This window comes from Malaya genurostris, chromosome 2 (genome assembly GCF_030247185.1).
Source record: "Malaya genurostris strain Urasoe2022 chromosome 2, Malgen_1.1, whole genome shotgun sequence".
NCBI lineage: Eukaryota > Metazoa > Arthropoda > Insecta > Diptera > Culicidae > Malaya > Malaya genurostris.
In genome coordinates, this window is record NC_080571.1 from 321,962,170 (window position 1) to 321,986,938 (window position 24,769).

A 24,769-nucleotide genomic window follows, 5' to 3' on the forward strand; every position below is an offset into this window, starting at 1 on the left:
AAATATCGTTTCCAGTGGAAGTACTCAAATTTGAGTAACTTCGGAGTTACTCTAAATTAGAGTTGTTCCACTTTTTCTGTAGATGAGTGAGATCTTACTCATTTTTGAGTAACTATTTTTAAGCGTGTAGTCAATAGAAAAACCGAACATAGGAAACTTATGTACATTATCCATCGAGCTGACGGTGAGAACTGTATACACTGCAACAATTCGGTAGAAACGCTGATACACAAATTCTGCGAGTGCCCTCGAGTTGAAGATGCGTGGACACTTGCGCAACGCAAATCGTCAACACTGCTGCGGGGATGGCGAAGACTGTCGTTCGCTGATCTTATTCAACCAACTCTAAATGGAATACCGAGAAGAATCAAAACACCAATTTTAAAAATTTTCATTGCATATATAAATTACATCAATCAGAGTACAATCGTTGATACAAACGTCTTGAATTATGTTTTAGAAAATGAAATGTAAATAGAAATTTTATCAATAAAACACTAATACTTCAAAAAAAAAAAATCCTTCCAGGTCGGGGCTTGAACATGCGACCACTGGTTTTTAAGACCAGTGCCTTATGCATTGAACCGCCAACCCATGACCATACGAACCAATTTCGATTATACCGGTTCTCGGGTTCCAGTGCCCGAAATACCTACAATAGTGGAACTAACTTCGTTTTCTCATGGATCTCAGATAACTATTTCATTCTGTAGGTTATACTAGTTAATGCACAAATAATCTTTTTGGTATATTTTAAGAATCAAAGAGAAATATATGAGAATATGATTGATGTAAGAAAAGGATCATTACACCACTATGTTGTAAATAACATTTTATTCAGCGTGAACATACACTCAGAAAAATATTATGGTAACAGTTACTATATAGAGGGCCAACCTGACCATGCGAGTATAGTGGTTTTCAGCCGACTATTAAATCAGATGATTTCAACAATAGTCAAGTTCATGTTTACTATAAATGGTATCGGCTCTAGAATAGTAATATTGAACAGTATATTGTATGAATAACTAATACGATTGAGATGGTTAGGCTAACCATGACCGAATCTTTATTTACATTGTAGTTTTCGCTATAACCAGAGCCATGGTATTTTTAACATTTCACTTCTAGTTATTTCGAAACTAAAGGCAGTGGTTGATTCAACAATGCTGAAGATCAGCAGAACATGAGCTAATGTTAAAAAGTTTTATGAATTTGAATTCTAGAACAAGAACAACAAAATAGTTTCATGGATTTTTATTTTATTTTCACATCATATTAAATGATGACATGCCTAGTGAAATGTTGAATAGCAACGTGGACACTGAGGAGCATTGTTTGGTAGCAGCAGTTGATCAAAGGCTCTGATGTCCGGTGGATTTTTTCCTGAAGCAGGAATGAGCAGCATGAAAGAAATTAATAGCCAAGTCCAGATGTAAACCTCGTTACCCACCTGCGATATGTTGGATGTTATTTCTACAGTGATCGATAATGAATAATAAATCGTATACGAGACGTTGATTTCACTGGAAAACGTAGCCGTTGCCGGAAAAATGGTTGAAAAATTGAATTTCAATGACGGAAACTATTAAGGCTACAAACTTTACTTACCTGCAAGACCTACCAAATTACACAAAGTCATCATATAAAATATTTTTTTCATATCAATCACTGATGTGTTACCCACGTACGAAATTTTCTGTTATATTGTAACTTTATGTGACAATAACATAGAACATTCGTTTATTGACAATTTGTATAGTCAGCACAAATGAAATACATAGTCGGTTAAAAAAACAAAAAATACACGATAATGTGATTACTACATAAATTCTGTTGATATGGACTACATGAATAGTGTTTTCAAACTTCATAATCGTCTATCAAACCATGTATCTATTTATGGTAACATTATTATACTGTGAACAAATTCACATGGTAGCAATAACTATTTCGCTTCTCATATATCAAGGCTCAAGAGCAATTTCACCTTACTAGAAATTGTGAATTTAACTATTTGTTCTTATATTTGAGATGACTACCATTGTCAGTATGACCATGCCAGAAAAGTCATAAATACAAATAGTTTAGTCAAGTCGTAGTCTTTGTTGTCTAGTAATTTATACAATACAGATTTTAGCGTATAGTAGAAATGACAATGAAAAACAGTTTGCGGTTACTATGGTTCTTTTCTCAGTGTATGGTAACAGTGTAAAGCTATGGTAGGATTATTTCGCCTATTCGCCACTAATGGCGCTACTTGTCGTGTACGGTCTCTATAGATAAACTTGTAAACAATCTAGTATAAAAGAGGAATCTGAGATGAAATGAGCACGATGCGGTGCTAGTGTTCTAAAAATGTGGAATGATTTTTTTTACATAGAAAAGAAATTTAGTCAATTTTATCATGTCTCCTAAGAAAAACCGGATTGCCTTTTTTAGCTGTGACCGACAAAGTCCTATTCTGTACAGAAGATACAGAATGCAAAATTTCGCATTCGATCGGAATATTCCGATTCGATCGAAATTCAGAATCGTGAGTCGTAAACAAGAAAATTACCTGTTCAATATAACCTAGTAGCTATGCCATCAATCGGCATTCTCTCAAGTGGTGGGTTGCCAACCAGAAGAAGAAGAAGACCAAGGATATCTTTCCGAATCAAAACACACCATCGTTGGATTTACAATTTTCATATGCCTCTTTCAAATTTTCTTTATTGACATCATCTCCGTATTTTATAGCGTTCTCAATCTCATTCAAAGTGTTTTTTGCATATTTTCGCCGGCTGTTATTGAGTTGTTAGTTTCCACGGGTTTCCTCTAATTTCAATTCGTTTAAAAAAGGAATGTCAGTTATTTCTAACTTTGCATTATTATTATTATTGAAGTAGATCATGCGCATTTACGCTAACGTCTACTACTACTGCACAGGGTAGGTTTAGCTAGCTTCTGTACTGATCTTCATCATTTCTTCAATCTTTGAATAGTTTGCTGTGTCTGGCGACAGTATTCCAAAATGTATAAAAAAATAAACTGTTAACATTAAAAATTTGATCACCTTTCTCTGTCTAGCGCCAATTACAAAATCAAAACGTCTAGAACAATTTACCGTCAACTCGTTTATACTTGCCCATCACACCGGTTGATGTCGATTAACTTCGCTGGTTTATTTTTCATAATGAAATAGTTACCGAGTTTTGTTCGATTCCGATTAGACAAAAAATAGTTTCAATATAGCATTTGATTGTTGAACCATCCGTTTCGAATGCGTAAATGCGTGAAGAACAACATATATTTGATAAATTTTATTTCCGTTTCACACCGAACGGGCGAGCAGAAAACAAAAGTAGCACATGTCCTCTGTTGCCGGGCTCTAAACCGCTGCTGTGTTAATGTTGTAATTTACCACTATGCTTGCATTACTTCAATAGTTTTATACATTTCTTATCCTCTTTTTCTAGTAGATTATCGTACAATTACTCATAAAATAAAATGTTCTACGGGAGAAAAAATAAACAATCGTAACAAGGGAAAGTTCCTTTTCCGATAACTCGATCTACATGCATCATCATAAATTGTAGTGTGTGTGTCTGTTTTTTTTCACGTGTTTGATTTATAATCTTACCGCCAGTGTGGTTGGTGTATTTGTTGTACAACTTTTCCCACTCCTTGGTAGCTCTATTACGGATATTGATTAAACTTCATTAAATATAATTTCATATATTCTGGTTTTAGTTTAGCAATAAATATATTCCACAAAGATTTCTTTATGTTAGTATGAAACAGAGGCATCTGGATAGATTTCCGGAAAAACAATAACATGAACTAAATGGAGGGTTGAGTTAAGTTAGGTAGAGATAAACAATTGGGAAACGAGTGCTGGGTTTCATACAAATAACCTACTACTGATTTTATAATGTTTATTCTGGGTTCGTGTGTTTGCTGGTCGGCCTATTTAGGGAATTGTTTTGCATTTTATTTCTTTTTGTTGTTAAATTGTAGTGGATAGAGTTAGTATTTTCAACTTCACTTTGTTTAGATCGTCAACAAATGGACTTCCATGTGAAAGTGTTCCATTCCTTACTGCTGAAGTAATTTGAATATGTGTTCGGGGTTTGTAGCGTATTTATTTTGACGGGTTAGGTGTTCGAAATGTGTATATATTTTTTTCTTCTGCTTCATAATAACAGCTTCAGACGACAATGGTTCCAATTAATTGCTATTTTTTTTGTCTTCTTACTTTGCCGTTTCTAAAAAATGTATGTATTTATGTGTGTATGTGTCTGTGTGTGTCTGTGAGGATCGTCTGAAATATTTCGTTTAAATTTCATTCTTCTTTTCACTTGATGTACTGTTGTTCTTGGTTTATATCATAACTAGTTTGGAATCGATTTTACTTCCTACTATCATCGTAACGATATTTTTTCTTAAACATTCCTTGTTGTTATTTGTTACAATTAACAATACGTTTGCTGTAGACGATGAAGAAGGTAGAAACATTAGCACTGGATTGTATACAAAAAAAACATTTGCGAAACATACCAACTGAATAACATCACTTGCCGCAGCAGCCACTATTCTGTCGGCTCTGTTCATTCTGGGTAGGTCTTATGTTTTGTTGAGGTCCAGTGCCTTCGTTCTTAGGCAATTTTTTAGCTGAAATAATCAATATTGTTACTTAGTTTCAGAATCACCATTGCATTTCAATTCTCAATTATTATTGAACTCTATTGTTTTGAGAATTTAGGATAGATTTGATAAGTTGTGATATAAATTATCTTCATTTCCGTCCGTAAAAGTGTTTTGAAATCCTAGAATGCCTGTTCAAAATTTAAAATTGAAATTCACGTAACAAACTTTGTATGTACACTCTTTTCGACGGGAGTCTAAAAAAGGCCGAAATACGAAAGGCGGAATAACGAAAAGCCGAAATACATAAGGCCGACGATGTTCTTATCTACCACATGAAGCCGAAATTTCAGAAAACCGAAGCATAACAGGCCGAAATATATATAATGGCCAGTAAGTGAGTTACAAGATTTTTCTCACGAAAAAGTTACATTTTTAGCGGTAATCATCTTGTTGTCTATAATTAAACTACATATTTGTTTAAAAAAATTGATTTCTTCTATTTGTTCCCTTCCGTGAAGAATAAACTGCGTGGAGAGCAATTCAATACCCCTGAAAAAGCTTTTGTAGCGCCCTAAAACCATGTTTTGGGGGTACCTCAAGAAGAGTAGATAAAATGTTATGAAAATTTGTGAATACAAAAGTGTATTGATCACCTAGGGTAATATTTTGAAAAACAATTTCCGATCAAATATAATACTGTTTTCATTTTTAGGCTACATACGAGGCCAGCCATTGAAAATTTTCGAAATAAATTTGAATAGAAGAAACCGTTCTTTTAATCCCGTAAACTTAGAAACGGCTTAGTATTCAACAGAGAGAAAGATAAACAAAGTCTCTTGCTTATATACGTATTTCAAACATTCACGCAGAATTCAAGAAAACTATTTTGGGCGAGACGAAATTCGACGGATCAGCTAGTACTTAAAAAAAAATCCAGTACAAGAAGAGAACTCGGGGTAAAATGAGCATGATAGCGTTTCGAAACTATTCTACATAAAAATGCTGTTTGGTCAACTGTATCATGCCTAAAAAAAACGATGCTTTTTTGGTTAATTTTCCCCGCAGTGCAATCGACTAAGTTGGTTAGATTGATTCGTGCGCCGCTCGATAAATCGAAATCAATTAAAACAGGACGTTGTGTTCTCAAATTTGTTGTATAATATAACGCTCGAAGGTGCGATTCAAATATTCGGCATGTCGAGAAACGAAACCTTCAATAAGACTCACATGTTTCTTGGTGTTGATCGTAGAACTGTGGAAGAGAATTTGAACCTTTTGAAAGAGAGCTGCTGGTTGATAGAGAACGAGACGGCTAAAGCGATGTTGGATCCGAGGTGGAAATTGATGAGGGACGATTGCGATGACGTTAACCGTGAGATAAAACGACGTATGCGACTGTTAACAGGGCTTTCTACGGACATCACAACCAGCTGAGATCCCAAAGCATGGTCGTTGAGGAAAACAGATATTCGAATACTCGGTGTCTTTGAGAGAACAGGTGCAACTTTGTATGTACACTCTTTTCGACGGGAGTCTAAAAAAAGGCCGAAATACGAAAGGCGGAATAACGAAAAGCTGAAATACATAAGGCCGACGATGTTCTTATCTACCACATGAAGCCGAAATTTCGGAAAACCGAAGCATAACAGGCCGAAATATATATAATGGCGAGTAAGTGAGTTACAAGATTTTTCTCACGAAAAAGTTACATTTTTAGCGGTAATCAGCTTGTTGTCTATAATTAAACTACATATTAGTTTTAACAAATTGATTTCTTTTACTTGAGTAGAAGATATTAATTTAAATCTGGCATCCCTGCAGTGAATTTCGATATTCTTAGATATTCTAATCCCTGCAGTGAAGTTTGGTATTGTTTATGTGAATAAATTTGAATGTGAATGTGAATAAATGTGTATATAGAACGGCAGTGTATACCAGTTCTAAATTTGACAGTAGAACTGTTCGAATAAATAGCACTAAAACGGCTTGCTGCGGATACGTTTGTTTCAGTTATATTATAGACCACTCATATGAATCTTGCAACTGCTGAATTTGCTCTTATGTCGTTTTCGTTTTTAAATTGCACTACACCGGTGTAGCGAAAGCTGCACCTAAACCGTTCGTTTTTACCAATAGCACAACACCAGTGCTACACTTTTTCTGCACCGATACCACTGGTGGAGCACTCATCAAAAGTTTGGTGTAGCTCTGTGCAATGGAATTGTTAATTGTAGTCAATGGTTACTGTTTATGTTTTCGTCATTTTTGTTCGTTTATTCATGTCTTAGTGTAGCACTGCACCGGTGTAGTGCAAATAAGAAACGAAAACGCCATTAGTATTTGACCGTTGAAGAAAAGAAAACTAGATCGTTTGACAAAAATCGTTTCGCGCAACGAGTTTTGTGTTGAGATTCTACATGTATATTTGATTAAGGCTGAGGCCAGTGTGTTTTAGGGCGTTTTAAAGGACTATTTTTATTTTTTTTTCTGATTTTCTCAGAAACGGTGACGAATATCAAAAAACCCAACTGACAATCTCTTAGACAATTAGTTTAGATTATTCTGTGAAAATTTCAGAATGACTGTTTGACTTTAGCGGTCGGTCTTTTTTCTGAAGGAAGAATTGCATAGTTGAAAACGGCAACTTTAAACTTGTTCATTTAATATCTCGCCTTCAAAAGCATGGATCAAAAATCTATTCTGACAATGTCTAGATAATTTAATTTAGATGCGATTAGTGCATAAAACATATATTTTGTCGCGATGAAATTGAAGTGTAATTTATATTTGTGGAGGTAAGTCGATTTCTATGTCGGAGCCATTTTAGTTCCCTGGTAACGTAACGAAACATGAGAGAGAAATAAAATCGGCTCAAAAAGGCTGCCAAACAAGCGGCAGTTTTCTTGGATTTTATGTGATGTAGTCAAACTTGTAACCGAAAATATCAAAACTTTCTTGGCAACCCGGCCACATCGAGAGTCATTTTGCACATTTGCGAGAGAGCATGGAGAGAAATAAAAAACGCACAGCGAGCCACGTGGTTTTACGCGACCTACTGGCCTCAGCCCTTAATATGATTTGTCATTTCTAGACACGTGCTTTATATAGTATCAAAACTATTACTTGCCAAATGACTTGAAAGTGGGATTCTAATCAATAAATGTTGCATTAAAACTATTGTCGACAAAAGAAAAAGTTATAATATCGTCTACCAGTCATTTAGGCAAATTATTAAACGAATCAATACCAACGATAAGATCAAAATAGAAAGGTTTTACTTGAAAATATCATTCACGTAAACTAATTTATTAATGCTCTTATAATGAGTGCTTATTAGAAACCAATGTCAAGGAAGATTTCTATAATCTATTAAGACTGTATTTAGTGCATTTTGTGAAGAATATCAAAATTTCAAAGATCAGGAGGAAGCTAAAATTAATTCGGGATCTGAGTTCCAGATCGCAAATATATCCGCCTTGAACATTGTTTAAAATTTTCCGATTCAAACTTCGGTTTGGTGAGCATTTTAATAGTCGAAATGGCAATAGTAATGATTAGAAACAATTTATAATACCCAGATGTCACTTTTCCTCCTGATGATCTTTAAAGATTAGACTTTCGGCTTCAAATGTTCCACGTTGGTTGTTACCTATGTATTTAGTTTTAGTGGATTCGACGTTTCCAACATAGAGTTCGACAATTTCAAACATTACCATCTTCAGAATATTCATCTTAGTGCAATTTTTTTTGTTGACAGTGAGTTGAAAGGTTTGCATAAGCAAAAAAAAATGAATTGAATCGTGAACATTTTCGTGCAATGATTTATTGCGCTTTTCGATGTGGATTATCGAGACAAGAGTGCTTCAATCAACTTAGTTCGACTATTGGTAGTGTAGCACCATCCTATGCGACTGTAAAAAACTGGTACAACGAATTCAATCATGGTCGTAGTTCGCTTGCCGATGAATCTAAAGAAGGTCAAATCAGTTGTTTTGTCAAAAAACATCGATGCTATGAAAAATCTGATGTGACGTACCGTAAAATGGAGGCAGCCTTGGGCATTAGTGTGAAACGCTTATATGTTATTTTGCATGAACATTTATTCGTGAAAAAAAATTTGTTCACATTGGATCCCACACAATTAGACAATTGCTAAAAAAAAACTCATGTCGAATGGTGCAAAGCAATGCTGAAAAAATTCAATCGTGGTGCTTCAAATTTGGCGTATAACATCTACACAGATGACAAAAATGGATTTACTTACATGAGCCCGAAACTAAACAGCAGTCGACTGTATGGGTGTTGCAAGAAGAACCAAACCCAACAAAAGTTGTTCGCGCTCGAAGCACTTAAAAGAAAATGGTGTTTTTTTTGGTATAAACGGATATATCGCTACCGTTTCTTTAGAGGATCGTAATACAGTCAATTCAGATTGGTATACCAGAATTTGTTTGCCAGAAGTTTTTCTTGAAATAAGGAAAACAAACGCAAGACGCAAAATCATTCCTCATCACGATATACAAGCTCCCATGTGTTACACATCGGCACATCGGCTCAAACAGCGGAATATTTGAGCACCCAAAACGAATTGATTCGAATTGAGGGGCCACCCGCCGTATAGTCCTGACTTGGCACCTAACGACTTCTATTTGTTCCCTTCCGTAAAGAATAAACTGCGGGGAGAGCAATTCAATACCCCTGAAAAAGCTTTTGAAGCGCCCTAAAATCATGGTTTGAGGGTACCTCAAGAAGAGTGGATAAAATATTATGAAAATTGGTTCAAGTGAATACAAAAGTGTATTGATCATCTAGGGGAATATTTTGAAAAACTATTTCCGATCAAATATAATACTGTTTTCATTTTTAGGCTAAATACAAGAAGAACAATCCTTGTATTGCGCATGCAGATGCAATGGCAACCCATCAAACATTCACGCAGAATTCAAGAAAACTATTTTGGGCGACACGAAATTCGACGGATCAGCTAGTACTTCAAAAAATCCAGTACAAAAAGAGAACTCGGGATAAAATGAGCATGATAGCGTTTCGAAACTATTCTACATAAAAATGCTGTTTGGTCAACTGTATCATGCCTCCAAAAAACGACGCATTTTTGAATAATTTTACCCGCAGTGCAATCGATATCCGACAAAGTTGGCGCGCTCGATAAATCGAAATCAATTAAAGCGATTCAAAGATCCGGCATGTCGAGAAACGAAACCTTCAATAAGACTCACATGTTTCTTGATGTTTATCGAAAAACTGTGGAAGAGAATTTGAACCTTTTAAAAGAGAGCTGCTGGTTGGTAGAGAACGAGACGGCTAAAGCGATGTTGGATCCGAGGTGGAAATTGATGAGGGACGATTGCGATTATGACGTTAACCGTGAGATAAAACGACGTATGCGATTGTTAACAATGCTTTCTACGGACTATACAACCAGCTGAGATCCCGAAGCATGGTCGTTGAGGAAAAACAGATATTCGAATACTCGGTGTCTTTGAGAGAACAAGTCGATAATCAAGAATGACACAAAAGCATGAATCGCGAGCGGCACCAAGTATAAAAACATGTTGGCATTGGAAGGCTTATGGAACGCGACAGACTAAAACGGCCTACGTTATGCTTAGCAAAGAACCCGGAACCTCTTCTGTCGACTGCGGGATAGAGTTCGCACTCGCTGCGTGCGTGCAATCGAGGAAGATCTAGTATCCTAGAAATCTGCTATTCGGTCGTTTATTAATTAAAATAAGCAAGCAATGCTCATCATAAGAACTAGGTCAAACTGACCCAAAACATCGAAAGCGATCTGGAAAGGGTGGTAGATGGATGCAGAAAAGTGGTCGTATCGCGTATTGAAGATGAAGGGCAAGTTCTTTAACTTTAGCTTAGATTCGTTCTATGAGCTATTGGATAAGACCTATGAAGAGAACCCAGAATGTGACGGGAAAAACATCTTCGGAAATGTAAACTCTTAGGTCGAATAGGGAATAAATCCTGCCAACAGTTATTTCAAAAGAAAATCTTAAACTTATCAACTAGCAGAAAACTGATACCGTTTTCGTTTTAGAACCTACACACGGGCGACTCTGACTCCGAGTAAAACGAACACGTGGTACGCGCCCTAACAACAACCCATATAAAAAAGAAAAACTAAACAAACTGGCATGGATGCGTGGTGCGACCCGCGAAAATTTTCAGAGCGAAACTACGCGATTGGAGTCCGATCTAGAGCGACCCCAGGTTGCTAAAACAAACTCATCAAATGTTGTTTTGGTGACGCTGGGTCAGCTCTGGGGCTGCTCTGATCAATAAACGAAAACGGTATGAGATGATCGCTTTCGCCGCAAGCAGAGTACCGCTAATTCGTCATACTAGCCGACGTTATATGCGTTTTAAACTAATATTATTTGACATACAATTTTTTTGCACTCCTCCATCGTCACTTCGAAACTATGTAAGTTATGATTCACACAAATTAGCAAACATAGTAACAAGCTTACACAGTAGGGTGGTTCAAGATCCGAAGGTTCGTTTTCCGCGTCCCTTACTTGTCCACAGAAGCCGATACTGACTGTTTTAAAGTGTCTTTCATTTAGGTTTTTTTTATTAAGTCGTCATTTGTGCACACTAAAACGTTACATCAGCAAAAACACGATTGTACCGTTGTAAATCGCATCGGTGTACCTGACTGCAACCCGCGGAGACCGTTGATTTTCTGAGCAAAACAATTCACTGTGCTTCTGATCCAGTATACATATATACATAATCAGCAGTCATACCTCTGACGGCGACAAGAAAATGGAAAGAGGAAGAGAAAATAAAAACATTCGCCGGAATGTCGACCGTCAGGAAAGACAAACAACAGGTCCAATGAGGGAATAGTTCGAACAGCACAAATACAGCGCACCCTTTTCCTTGCACTTGACCGTTGATGTTTCGACGTTTTCCCTTTGTCATGCAAACTAATTCAGCACTCAGCTGTGGTGTGAAGTGTATGTAGGAAAGTCGATCGATAATAACTGACCGCAAATATGCCCATATCGACAGTATCACAAACATGAAAATCGATAAAACAAAAATACGCCCCTCTCATCAAGTGTTCGTTGTAGAGTTTAACGTTAAGGGTGAAAAGTACTCCTAGTATGAACCGCTGGCGTTAATCAGCGACAGTTTGTTTGACTTACCTATTGCGAGAAAGATATCGTTAACGTTAACGGCTGTTTTAGCCGAGGTCTCCATAAACAGTAGTCCATTCTCGTCCGCATATTGCTTAGCCTCCTCGTAGTCGACAACACGACTATTGGCGAGATCGGCTTTGTTGCCGGCCAGCGCAATCACAATATTCGGCGATGCCTGCAATCGAAATGATACAGCGTTAAACACAAGCTCAGTTGTACAGTTGTGGAACCAATCATACCTGTCGTTGCAGCTCTTTTACCCACGTCTTGGCACGTGCAAAACTATCCTGATTCTGAATATCATAGACAACAATAGCAGCCTGAGCACCGCGGTAGTACATTGGAGCGAGACTGTGGTACCTGCAAAATCCTCATCGACATAAAGCACCTATCCCTGAGAGTGTATCGTTTGAACGTTATTACCTTTCCTGTCCGGCAGTGTCCCAGATCTCGAACTTAACCGTCGTATCATCGATGCATACTGTCTGCGTGAGGAAAGCCGCACCGATTGTACTCTCCTGGTATTCGTGAAACTGTCCTTTGACGAAACGTAACACTAGCGACGATTTCCCGACGGCCGACTCTCCCAGTAGAACCAGCTTGAACTGACAGATCTTATTTTGTGTGGCGCCATTCGGACGCTGGGCACCGCCTCCCGCTCGCGGACTGGACGCCATTGTTGATTGGTAGCTGTGATGGATGTTGACTTCGGCTACTGGAAGTTAATAGAAGCTGCACTCTTCCGCTACGGAGGACGACGAATCAATGGCTCGATGGGCTCCCGGATGTAATCCGTCGGGGCGATGTCGAATGCTACCACCAACGAAAACCAAAACTCAAAAACCAAAACCGAAGATTTAGTGGCGACGAGAGCCAACGATTCTTGTCCGACCAAATAGTTAGTCTGCACAATTCTTGCTTCTTTGGGATTTGTCGATGACTGTGAAAATAAAGAATTAGAATACAATTGAACTTTTCTGCGATAATCAACGAGACACGATAGCTAGAGATTGTTTACAAAATGTGGAATCAGCACTTAAATGGGCAGCAGCACCAAAGCAGTGCCGACATCATCTACTTACAGAGTAAGCTTTGAGTCGTCACGTCTGGCGTTTTCGTTTCGAATTGATAAATGAAATTTTTCCTTTGTCGATAGATTTTTGTTTGTTTACGTGGCACCGGCGGGCGATAGTGGCCGCATTGTTTTATCACCAGAATTCACCAAAATTTCAATTTTTTTCAACATGAAATTGATGGCAGGTCATAGGTCCCTAACACCGTTGGATGAGAATTGTGTACTTTTCGTCATAGCTGCATTCATTAGACTTTAGATGTTGATTGTTGTGACTAGAGCTTGAGATTACTTGGTAATGTGCTAATTAATGAAGGTGTATTAACTTCAAAGTAATTGGATGCGAAGTATCAAAGTAAAACAAGCTCGAAACAATAAAATTTAAACCGTTTCAGTGCTGAAAGCGTATGGCAGACAAGAGTGCACAAGAAGTCAAAGGAAATTACGTGCCGTAACTTGACAAACACAATCAACGTTGCCGCTAGGTTACCGTGTTACTACGGAAGCACTGATACATTATCCGGTTCAAGGTCCTAGACTAAAATAACAAATCTCGGTTAATGTTTGAATGAAACTTGAGTTTGAAGTTTGTTTAACAAGAACTTTCAAAGATTGTCTGTTTCGAATACCATGAACTGTTTTTGTTATCCTTTTATGAGTCACATCGGGAAAAGGTCGAATTTTCCAAATTACCAGTCGAAATAGGCTACTTTGCCCAATTGAACGCTGTATGCGTTTAAATGTTCGTCAGCACAGTCGTTCGTGTCTGTTCACAATTGTCGCTCGAATCGGTATCAAGATGCGAAAAGTGCATATAGCAATTGACTGCAGAAATGGTGACAAAATCAGGATAGATGTTCTTCAGCTTAAATGAAACATTGCACACGTTTCCAGGATGCCAAACCTTTTGTTTTGCACGGATGAACAAACCAATTCGATTCAAGACTGATTTTCAAAAAGGGCGGATGTACTTTCGCGAGCAATTTGTTCAAATCGTATTTAATCGGAAACTGTAAATCGTACAAAAATGGTGTCCAAGACGAAGTTGTTTCGTACGAGACGTCGGATCAAAAAAGTGTTTTGCAAATAGCATTAACTTTACGTCTGCCTAGCGGTTTATGTGGAACCGTCAGGTCGGAGGTAGCAGTTCAACATAAACTCCTACACACTGATGAGACTAAAACGAAACGAAAAACTTAAGTGAATACTTTTTCAAGAGTTAGAAAATTTACCCAGAAACAAAAACAAAAAGATTTAGAAAAAAAAACTTTTGAATACTAGAATATGATTCTACAAATGAAAAGAAATAAATTGGCTTATAATGGCCTCTCTCCAAGACGTTCTCGAGATTCTTAGACATAAAAATTGAAGGCTCAGTTTTCTGTTTAGCGCAAATCAACGAGTTCTTTGACTTCCAGGTCCAAACATCTCGAGAACGGCTACTATGATCGAAGCCATTATGAGCAAGTTTCTATTTAATTGTAGGATCATAATCTTGTGCTTAAATTATTACTTTTTGTCAAAAAAAATTGAAGTTTGCAAATTATGCTATCAATTCTTCAAATCAAAAGTCAAATATCGGCTTTAAGGTACAGTTCAAAATAAAAGTATGTTTACACAATTTAAAGACGTTTTTTTTTCATTTTGATTTTTCGGTTAATTCTCTAATTCTTGAAAAAGTGTTCAATTTTTTTTAATCAGTGTATTTTTTCTCAAAAATGCCCAATTGATAAGAACGAATTAAGCCTGTCTTAAAATATAAAAGAAAAATTCTTCAAGACTTACTTTAGATATTCACAAGATAGTCTTATGAAATTCACAAAAATGTTTGAATGAATTTCATTGTTCACATTTTTTGATAATCATTTTATAAATATCGTAATCTTTGCTCTGTAATTTAATTCAGAAAAACCTGTTCCACTATCCCCCGTATTCTCGAGGCCTAGCCCCCAGCGACTATTATCTATTCCCAAACCTGAAAAGGTTTCTCCAGGGAAAGAAATTTTCGTCGAATGTTGATGTCATTGGAGAAACGGAAGCCTATTTTAACCCATTATAACCCAGGGGGTTTCCAAATTTGAACCAAATGAGCAGATATCATCAATACCATCATATTTTGTGTTGAAAATGTTGAGAAGTGCCAAATCACTATTAAAAATCTTTTCCAAATGAAATTATCCTATGCATGATATATCATACGCTGGGATAATACAGTAGCAACAAAATTATAAGAGATATGTCTATATTTTGAGAGTGGTTTATATATATATATATATATATATATATATATATATATATATATATATATATATATATATATATATATATATATATATATATATATATATATATATATATATATATATATATATATATATATATATATATATATATATATATATATATATATATATATATATATATATATATATATATATATATATATATATATATATATATATATATATATATATATATATATATATATATATATATATATATATATATATATATACGATTCAATGTCTTTAAATAGTGCCGGTAGAAATAATATCGGAGTTAAAGGCACAATATAAACAAAAATATTTAAAGCATTTTGTTCAAAATATACCTTCGTTTCGGTTTTTAGCGAATTGTTTTTGACAATATAATTATTTGTATATATTGTATTGTAAGCTACAATAAACACTCTCATTTGTCGGTGCCTTTCACGCAGCCTACCTGAGCTCGATTCCCAAACCCGCACACAGGGTCAGAAGATTTTTCTGGCCCGAAGTGATGAATGACTTTAAGTTTAAAAGCTAATTGAAAATTTAAAAAAATAACTTCATTTATTGTTTGTCAAAAGATGGAAGTATTACCTATGGGTTCGAACATAATATTCACACGAATATGTTGCTTACTTTTCTTTGGTCATTTGTTTGAACTTTGAAAGGTTATAATACAAATAAAACGTTGACAGTTGAAAACAATGTTAATGTACAAATAAATCAGTGTAAACTATCAACAAGTGCTCTAGTAAAGCTGTTAAGTTTTTTTTTTTTTTCAAAGGGTATGGAGGAACGATGAGTCAAGTGTATCACTCTAGAGTCTAGATGGAGATTATACCACAGACTAACAGACATGACAGTAAGAGTAAATTCTTATAAAAATAATTTTTCGTGATGCACTAGTTCCACCTATATTGTACTGCGCGAACTATTTACTATCTGTACACCCCTTGTGTTATGTAAAAGTTTTTTTACTAGTTGGTTTCCCCTCGTTTGTCAACATCGATCAGCTGCTTGCAGGAATGCCTGATTTCATCAAAATATTTGAAAATGAATCGTCACAAGAAATTATTGGATTACGTTGATAATATATTTAACTTTTTCGCGATGTTGGAAGGTAACCATTTATTTGACTCAACGTTGTTCATCTAGATTATTTTTTATTGTGGTGGTAGTTTTCACCCGAAATTAAGTGGCGGAAGACCAGAAGTAAATATTGTAACAAAACGGGTTCGATTTTGTATTGCGTTGGAGGATGAGAAGTAGGCACAATTATGTATATAGTTTTGGCATTAAATCTGTATCCTGCATGAAAATCGCATGGACATATACAAATCAATACATTACAGGTAATTCTGTATGAATGGCAACTCTGTTGGTAAATGAAAAAAATAAACATAGTCTAGATGACAGACAGGATGTTTTTGATAGGGTAACGTGGCGCCATCATGACACATGTGAGTACTGTCCCAAATAAAGAAATATTCGAAATGACCGTTAAAATGATTAAAGAATCTAATTTGAGTGTCCTGTCTGTTAGTCTGTGATTATACTGCAGAATAAAAAAATTTCACGGTAAAAAAGGCGGGTGGGTAATGTCAGATACATAACTGGATGTCGTGAATACGAAAACAACTGACATGTTACTTAACACTTCCGAATATCAATTATTTGATCAATTGTATGAATTATGCAAGCATTCCCCTTTTCCACATTTTACGCAAAAACAAAGAAGGTTTCACTTGATCTCGATTACTGTGAATTTCACACAGCGAAAAGTGCAAAAATTAAATCAAACAGTCCTAGATTTGCACTAAACTGAGGATATTTCCCTTCGATTTGCGAACAGTAAATCCTAATAGTTCCTTAGAACACTTTTAGAGCCATTAGAACGGCTGATTTTGTGTAATGCTCTCCATCGTTGCTTTTTCACCAATGCAAATGACTGGCAGCTGTGACGTAATCGCTCTTGTCGGAAGCGAAACTAGCTTTGCAAACAACACAAAATACATCTGCTCGCAGTGGCGATAGAATCCAAACTGATCCAATTTTTGTTGATTGACTTGTTTTTACCTGATTTCGTTTGTAGTTTTTTCACTAATGGGCGGACCTAACGGCTATAAAAATAGCAGCATATAGAATTTTAATTTCGATATTTCATTTTGGATTTGCATTTCATTGAAAGAATGCTGTACGGGATTCATTCCTGCCTTTAAGAAGGATCAAATTGTGGAACTCACTACGATATTAAACACTGTTCGGAACATTTTTCTGGAACGATTTGTTGTACAGCAGCAGATATTTTGTTCTCTTCCTCAGAACGCGTTCTGATTGGCTGGTGTTGACATGATCACTGAGCTATGAGCTTTAAAAATACGAGAAAGGCAAACGCGCCTTATGAATTATCCTCTTTGATACTCGTTTATACCAAACATTTCAAAAAAGTTTAATTTTGAATTATTTGAGATTATGTCACACAACTGAATATTTTATAATAAAATTGTGATCATATTTCCGATGGCATGTAGCAAAAATTATGTTGATTCGTTAGATACAACAAGAGATATTCACGATCAAAAACTTATCACTCTCTCAGAGGGTAAATTTTGAAAAGGCACCCCATAGTAAAGTAAGTCGTATTCACGACAAAATCGACTTTTTCTTTGTTAGGCCCAGGACTTCTCATTTCATGTAGTATACAACTTGTACAATTTACCGTTTCTAAGATAAATTTTATTAAGAAAGTGCACGTGTCCCGGGTTGGCGGTTCAATGCATAGGACGCTGGTCTTACAAGCCAGCTGTCGTCTGTTCGAGCCCCGACCTGGAAGGATTCTTAGTGTCAGTAGGATCCATAGTACTAGCCATGCAATGATTCTGTACACTAAGAATCGGCTGCGAAGTCTGTTGAAACAGAAAGGCCAAATTCCACCACAGGAATGTAATGCCAAGACTTTGCTTTACGTCAATTACATCCGCCCTTTTAAAAAAATCAGTTTTTAATCGAATTGGTCTCTCCATCCGTACTAAACGAATGGTTTCTCATACTAAGCACGCGTGCAAAGTTTCTTTCGAAGTGTGTATCTGATGACTTGTTATTCACTTCATATTCTGCTCATAAATCGGATTTCATTAACAGAGTTCAAACATATTATTGGGTATGAGTTAGTAGGTTGAGTTTTCATGTACGAAAACACATCGATTACTGTGTACTTCATGTTATAGAGTCGAGCAATAAGCAATATTTGTATGTTTCTTCGTTGCATGGAGTACACGGAACTAACGAATTAAGATAAATTATTTCACCATATGTTACGACTTTCCTCATAGTATTGAGCTCGTCAAATATTAGATTTTGCCTATATACTTTATCATGCACTCAATCTACTAGATGTTATGTAGTAAGTATCTGAAACTCTTGCATTTTAAAACAAAGATGGCGCAACAGAACGCACTAACGAAACCACGCTTTAACGTTCCAATGATTCCAATTGACCATTGAACAGTCTTCAATTTCTAATCGAATCACTTGCATTCATCCTAAGAGAATTCAGTTAGTTATAGTTTTATTTAACCCCGGCATATCATTTATGTAACTATTTATGAACAAAGTCACTGTTGTATTTTTTCTTGCTGGGTCTATTGGCCTTGCTCTCAATAGCGAATTGATGGTAAATTGTATCATTTGGTTTATTGAGCTGTATCTTAGTAATTTTCTTTAGGTCTAGTAACTAACGTCAAATGCGATACAGTTTATAGTCATTAACGATTGACCTAGGTCGTGAAATCACCACCCTCCTTTGTACGTTAGAGTTGATTATTTTGAATCATCTTATTGTTCACTTTTCTATACTGTTCTTTGTTTTTGTTGTATCGGCAGTAAACGGTGTACAATACGGACTGTTTTAGATGAGATATGGAAGTGAACTGACGGTAAGAGAACTCATCTAGACAACTATCTTGTCACTTGAATAGCATGTCTTTAAATATTAAGATGCACTTCAAGTATGGCTGTTGCTGAAAATTCTTAACGTTAACGTGCATCCAAGGCACCCATAGGTATTCGTTCGACGAGTCCGTGAAAAAAAACTAGCTTAGTACTTTGATTCTATCCGTCGAACTTCAAACCCACCTAGAGTTCTGTAGCTTGCACAAAACTTCGCTGAATGCAATTCTTCGATACTCCCTGTTACCGTGTTCTCGTGTACTCGGTGTGTTTAAGTGAGGAATCCTACTTTTAATACTCGGCGGCAAAATGGAGAATGAAGAATGACACAAACGACTTTTTTTTCTTGAAATTTTCATCCAATATATGAATCTAAATGGACAGGCAGGGTTAAAAAAGTCCATTTGAGTGCAATCTCGTCATTTTCATACGGACTTAAAAACTTAGAAATTACAATTCTAATACCAGAACGACTAAAACAAGTGTCACATACTCAAATAAATTCCAGAAATACTGTAAAACAAGGTCATAAAATAACGGCACATCGTTCGATTTTACCAACAAAACGACTAGATAATTCACCGAACTCACAGTTATTTTCTCCCGCAATGAACGTTCGAATACAAGCGACTATTGGATCATTACACTCGGAAGATTTCTATGGGAACTATGCTGAAGCAGAGTTGCATTGCTAACATTGGGAGGTTGATGAAACACGAAAAATTACATTGTGCTGGGCCTGTAGAATGATATTTTTGTCTTTTTATCAGCCTAGTCCTGTGGTGTTCTTTGCTGTATCTAGCAAATGCCTTCATGTAGCTCAATTCGTGGCCACTCTTCGCCAGTCACGCAATACCCGGATTCTTCGTATATCCCCCTCCACTTGATCGATTCATTTTTCTCACTGTGCTTCTCTTTTTCTTGTGGCTACCGGATCAGATTCAAGAACCATTTTCACTGGGTTATCGTCCGACAGCCTAATGACATGCTCAGTCCATCGTCACCGTCCAATTTTAGTTGTCCGTACGATAAGTGGTTCTTCAAGCAGCTGTTGCAATTTGCCGTCTCAACGGTCCATCCTCCATCTGCAATCCGTCATAGATGGTCTGCAGCAAGGACGCGTTGATCCTCTGCCAACATAGTCCAAGGCTCGTAGCCATTGTTCGGAACTACTGTTAGCCGAATTCACGAAAAAACAAACAAAATTTGCATAGCAGCTCATTTGGTTGAGTCAGCTCAAAACTATATTTTATTTTCAAACATGCAAAACAATTTTAATTCACTTTCCTTTAAATTCATTTTTCTTACATTTATAGTTTTCTCTTCTATTTCAGGTTACTTGTTCGCATGCTTACGAAATCTCTCCTATGGCATTTCAAATGATTTAGAATGGATAAATATTATATTCTATCTTTTTCCTCACCTTATATAAATTTCAAATTTCCATCTTTCAATTCACACGTCCTTTTAACCGACCATAAAAGATTTTTCAAAGTAACTTTATCAATCACCTTTCTTGCACTATTTAAACTATGCTTTTCCTGTTTTCTGACTTATGCTATACTTTTTCTTCTCCCTCTTTTGCATAACAATTTTACACATATCTTTACCTGTCACCCGTCGGTATAACGGTATCTCCTTTCAATATATCCCAGTGAAATTTGTAGACCCGCATAAGTCCGATCATCGGTCCGATTATCGGACCGATTGAGCACGATATAGGGCCGATCGTAGCGCTTCGATCGGCCCGTCATCGGACAATTCTGCACCATTTGCATCAACCGCGCTGACCTAAAAAAGCTTTATGTTTACATTATGTATCGCTAGTGAAACAGAGCGAAGGAATATCAAACAAGACATTTTCGAGCCGACGTCTTCCCGATAGGGTGAGAAAGATTGTTAAACATTTGTATCGATCATAGAGGTTTTAACCTTTAGGTCATTCGCTTCTTAGGGCCAGAAAAACTCTGACCCTACGTTCGAGATTGGAAATCCAACCCCGATATATCTCATCACCTGAGTAATCAGACATCCGCTCTCTGCTTTGGTATATCTTCACTCTGTTGTTCTACCGATACACTATGCAAGCTCGAAACGCAATCAAAAGCTTTCTTGCACGATGCGTCCGATGTTCGGATTTACTGGGATGTTGCCCTTACTCCGGCGGTACTCACTGATTGCTGTTTTTGGATGGTGCGTCTACAGCCATAGAGAACAACCGGTCTAATGAGCGTTTTGTTGATGGTTCATTTCGTGCGGTTAATTTCCAGCAAAAAGACGCAACTGAATTTCTCTGCTGGTATCATTATCGACGGTCACCAGTGAGCCCAAATACACAAACTCGTCACTTGATAACGTCACCGTTTGTCGATATTCGTGTTGGGAGGCCTGCCATATAATTTATTTTCGACGCATTTATAGCCAGTCCGATAAGTCTATCTTCAACCTTGACCTACGTGATGCTTGGAAAAAAATAACCCAAGAACATCGTTTTTCTTGGTTTTTTCATCTGATTCAGTAGAAACAAAACAAAAATAATGCTTTGAGTCACTGGTTTTTTGAACTACTTTACATACATGAACAATTAGTAGTTTTGGGAACAACACGATTCCTTGCGAATTCTCAATTTTGGCCCTTATAATATTTGTTGACAGTAAAACACTGAAATGATCGTTCAGTCCCCTAAGTACAAGGCCGAAAAAGTTTGTTTGAAATATTTAAATTTGTATTATAAATAAACTTGGTACAGTTTTTAAAAACTTGTAGTGTTTATTCTATGTAATCTCCGTCAACTTGGCGGTTAAGTTTAACGGCTAAATAGTAATAATAGTTCTCATATTTTGAATGTGCTCGGTCTCAACACACTATATGATACGACTTTTAATTTTATGTTGAATCTATTCATATCCAGCCAGTTCACAAGAATTCATTTACATTTACATTACAATATAAAACACGAACACGTTTAAAATATTGGTACAAACACCCTACCAACGTTTCGTGCAAATCGTGTAAATCGCTTTCAAAATACTCATCGTCATAGCATTGCAATCAACAGGCACAGTAACCTTGACGCCAAGTCATTGATTTCGCTTCGTGGTATTCAATTTGTTGGCTGAACAATAAATCACAAGCAGACATGTGCATCTATCTGCAAACAAAGGATACCGTTGAACCCGGCAAGTTGTAACGATGCTTTCAGACTAAAAAGCAACGAACCAAATAATCGTTACCGCGAATCCTTGCCGTCATGGCTTTTTGATAATTGGAACTACGAGAAACAGTGCATAATACTGGCATTTTTAACTGACCGTATTAACGCTCAGTTAACTCACAAATCAATTGCCTTTGACAGGGACTCTCATCGATGCAATTGAGCCGTAGTATGAATTGCGTTACTCTTCCATACTGTCCTGTGTAACAAAGCAAAAAAGGGAACGTAAGTCCAGTTCTTATCAGCATATGCAATCGTGAAGTAGTGAGTCATCGAGCCAAAGCTATTGGACACTTTTCAGTGTCATTTTACAGTTTAAATCGAAGGCCAATTGTTGTCTGGATATGTTTAGACTCTGAAACAGGAAGCAACCGTTACACCCAATATAATTTACATGTGAATATACCATTTTCACAACAAACATCACAATTTGAACTATTTTCTAGAATTGCAGCGGCACCAGCATAATTCTAGTAATTTACACCACACACGATCAGATTCGTTCAAACAAGAACACACTAATCACCTTCGTTACCACCCAGAACAATACAACTCAAGCTCCGGGATGTTTATTTAAATGTTAGGGAATATCACCGTACAGCTCGGTCTTCATCTCAGTTTCAAGATCATTAAAACTGAGCTTGTCGTTTGTCCGGATAACAACGGTTTTATCACACATCTGTAGTTGTTCGCAGACGATACTGTCGTTGTGATTTTACATTATCGCACATAAATACACACCACAAATTTTGCTATCGAGAGCTGCTGAGGCTGGTTATCTATTGTCACTACACGACTATTGACTCTTGATATGATTCAGGCCATTCGAGTGTATCTACAGGAAACTAGCGAAAAGCAAAGAACAACTCCTGATGTCCCGTTGCGATAATTTAATAATATTTTTTAAGTGCGCACTACTAACATTCATTCATGAGAACGTCACTTTCCTTTCTTCGATTTAGTTTCTTCCCGTCAAAGCGAACGGCTATCCCTCTCCAGCAAACGTCAGAAATATTTCTTTAGTACCTCTCGCTCAATTGCACTTTAGTAGTGTGTCAGTATATGTATGCTCCACATGACTTCCGCACAGTGAGTGTTTATGGTCAGATATATTTTCCTAAGAAAAGTGCCACAACTATGAAAATTTCATGACATTATGCCCCTGTAACCTATCCGATAGAAATTATAACGTATACTGGATATCTCTGCTACGCCAACGATTATAACTTTGATGAGATTTGATTCGTTTGGCATGAATATCAAAATGTTCGCTCATGTGTATGTTAATTTGCTTAGAAGTTGAAGAATTTTTCAGCCGTATCAATTATAATCATGCGACACCCGCACCGTCGATCAAGTGTTGCCATTTTTTCTGCCCACATATGTTCAATCCAACTCACTGTGCTTGAAAGATCACACAATTAGCTTCCTTCTCTTTTACGCGCATTCCATCACGATACAACTGGCACTCTTTTATCGTTGTTCCAGAAGCTCTTCTTCTTTGTCCGACAACTTTTACGTGTTATTTCCTCTGAGATCAATTATCCCACCACGACTAAATTTTCACTGTATAATGCCATTTTAAGTACTCTGATTCGCATCATGCAAACTACCTACTTAATTATTATTGATCATCAACGAAAATCACTTGACATCCATAGCGAATATTCATTCTTATCCAACGCAAAACGGTTTACAGCTTCAGCGACTGACAATAATGGATATTACGACTATTGCTCGTTTTCAGTTGTATGAAAATCATGCTTCACGTCAATGCGAAACTACGAAGATACGCCGTTGAATCGAGACGGAAAATCCACAACACGAAAAATGTTGTCGAGCTAGGTACCGTAGTGTACTTTGCAATCACACACACACACACACTGATCAAATCATGGTTTTCATGGAACTTTTTTTTCCTTTTTTCATAGCCTTCTATCAAGCAATCCAGAAAAATCACAAATTCGAGCACGGATTCCACTCAAAACCTAATCTTTGGTAAGTTCTGAACAATAATCACCTTTTTCCAGCAGGATAGAACTATAAACTTAGCAAAAAATTAACTTTTACGCGATACAGAACGGAATCCTAAACTTTTTCTTGCTGCTACGATGACTCTTTACTTGCTGCTGCTGGTTTTTGTGTTTGACGACATAGATGAGCGACCGACGGTGGAACAGAGACGTGCCAAAGAGAGACGTTCGTCGACGTCCGCCCATCGCAGTGTACGCATGCACTCACACAAGTGTATGCTTGACAGACGGGATTTTAGAATGACAGCTACTGTTCAGTCCTTTGAACGAAGTGGGAACATTATAAAAAAATTACACTGAGCACAAAAGTATAAATCAGCTGTTTTTCAAAGATGGGCGAATCTAACATTGACAGCAAATGGATAAAAACGTCGATGAATGTTTCGACTTCGGTTTCAAATCCTATTTAGAAGTTTTCATTC

At 36.7% G+C, this 24,769-nt stretch overlaps 1 protein-coding gene across 4 annotated transcripts; it reads right to left on the reverse strand.

Annotated features, from left to right (window-relative positions):
• Positions 1-2,675: 2,675 nt before the first annotated feature.
• LOC131431304 (ras-related protein Rab-5B) lies at positions 2,676-24,493 on the reverse strand. Of its 4 annotated transcripts, none has more exons than XM_058596925.1 (6): positions 24,335-24,493; positions 12,237-12,753; positions 12,053-12,173; positions 11,820-11,988; positions 4,543-4,656; positions 2,676-4,472 (listed from the first exon to the last, which is right to left on the reverse strand). In XM_058596925.1, exons 2-5 carry the CDS (start codon positions 12,488-12,490, stop codon positions 4,556-4,558), a joined length of 645 nt encoding a protein of 214 aa, XP_058452908.1. In that variant the 5' UTR covers positions 12,491-12,753; positions 24,335-24,493; the 3' UTR covers positions 2,676-4,472; positions 4,543-4,555. The 4 variants fall into 4 exon arrangements, with proteins under 4 accessions (XP_058452908.1, XP_058452911.1, XP_058452909.1 ...); XM_058596928.1 differs by lacking the exon at positions 24,335-24,493 and adding an exon at positions 23,932-23,954; XM_058596926.1 differs by lacking the exon at positions 24,335-24,493 and adding an exon at positions 23,056-23,243.
• Between the last annotated feature and the right edge of the window lie 276 nt (positions 24,494-24,769).

Bases quoted from the DNA above. Each gene is read 5' to 3' on its own strand.
- LOC131431304 (XM_058596925.1), bottom strand. From the start codon at position 12,490: ATGGCGTCCAGTCCGCGAGCGGGAGGCGGTGCCCAGCGTCCGAATGGC. The intron at 11,989-12,052 runs GTATGATTGGTT...TTTCGATTGCAG, and splicing joins TAAAAGAGCTGCAACGACAG to GCATCGCCGAATATTGTGAT. The intron at 4,657-11,819 runs GTAAGTCAAACA...TGATTATTTCAG, and splicing joins CGATATCTTTCTCGCAATAG to CTAAAAAATTGCCTAAGAAC.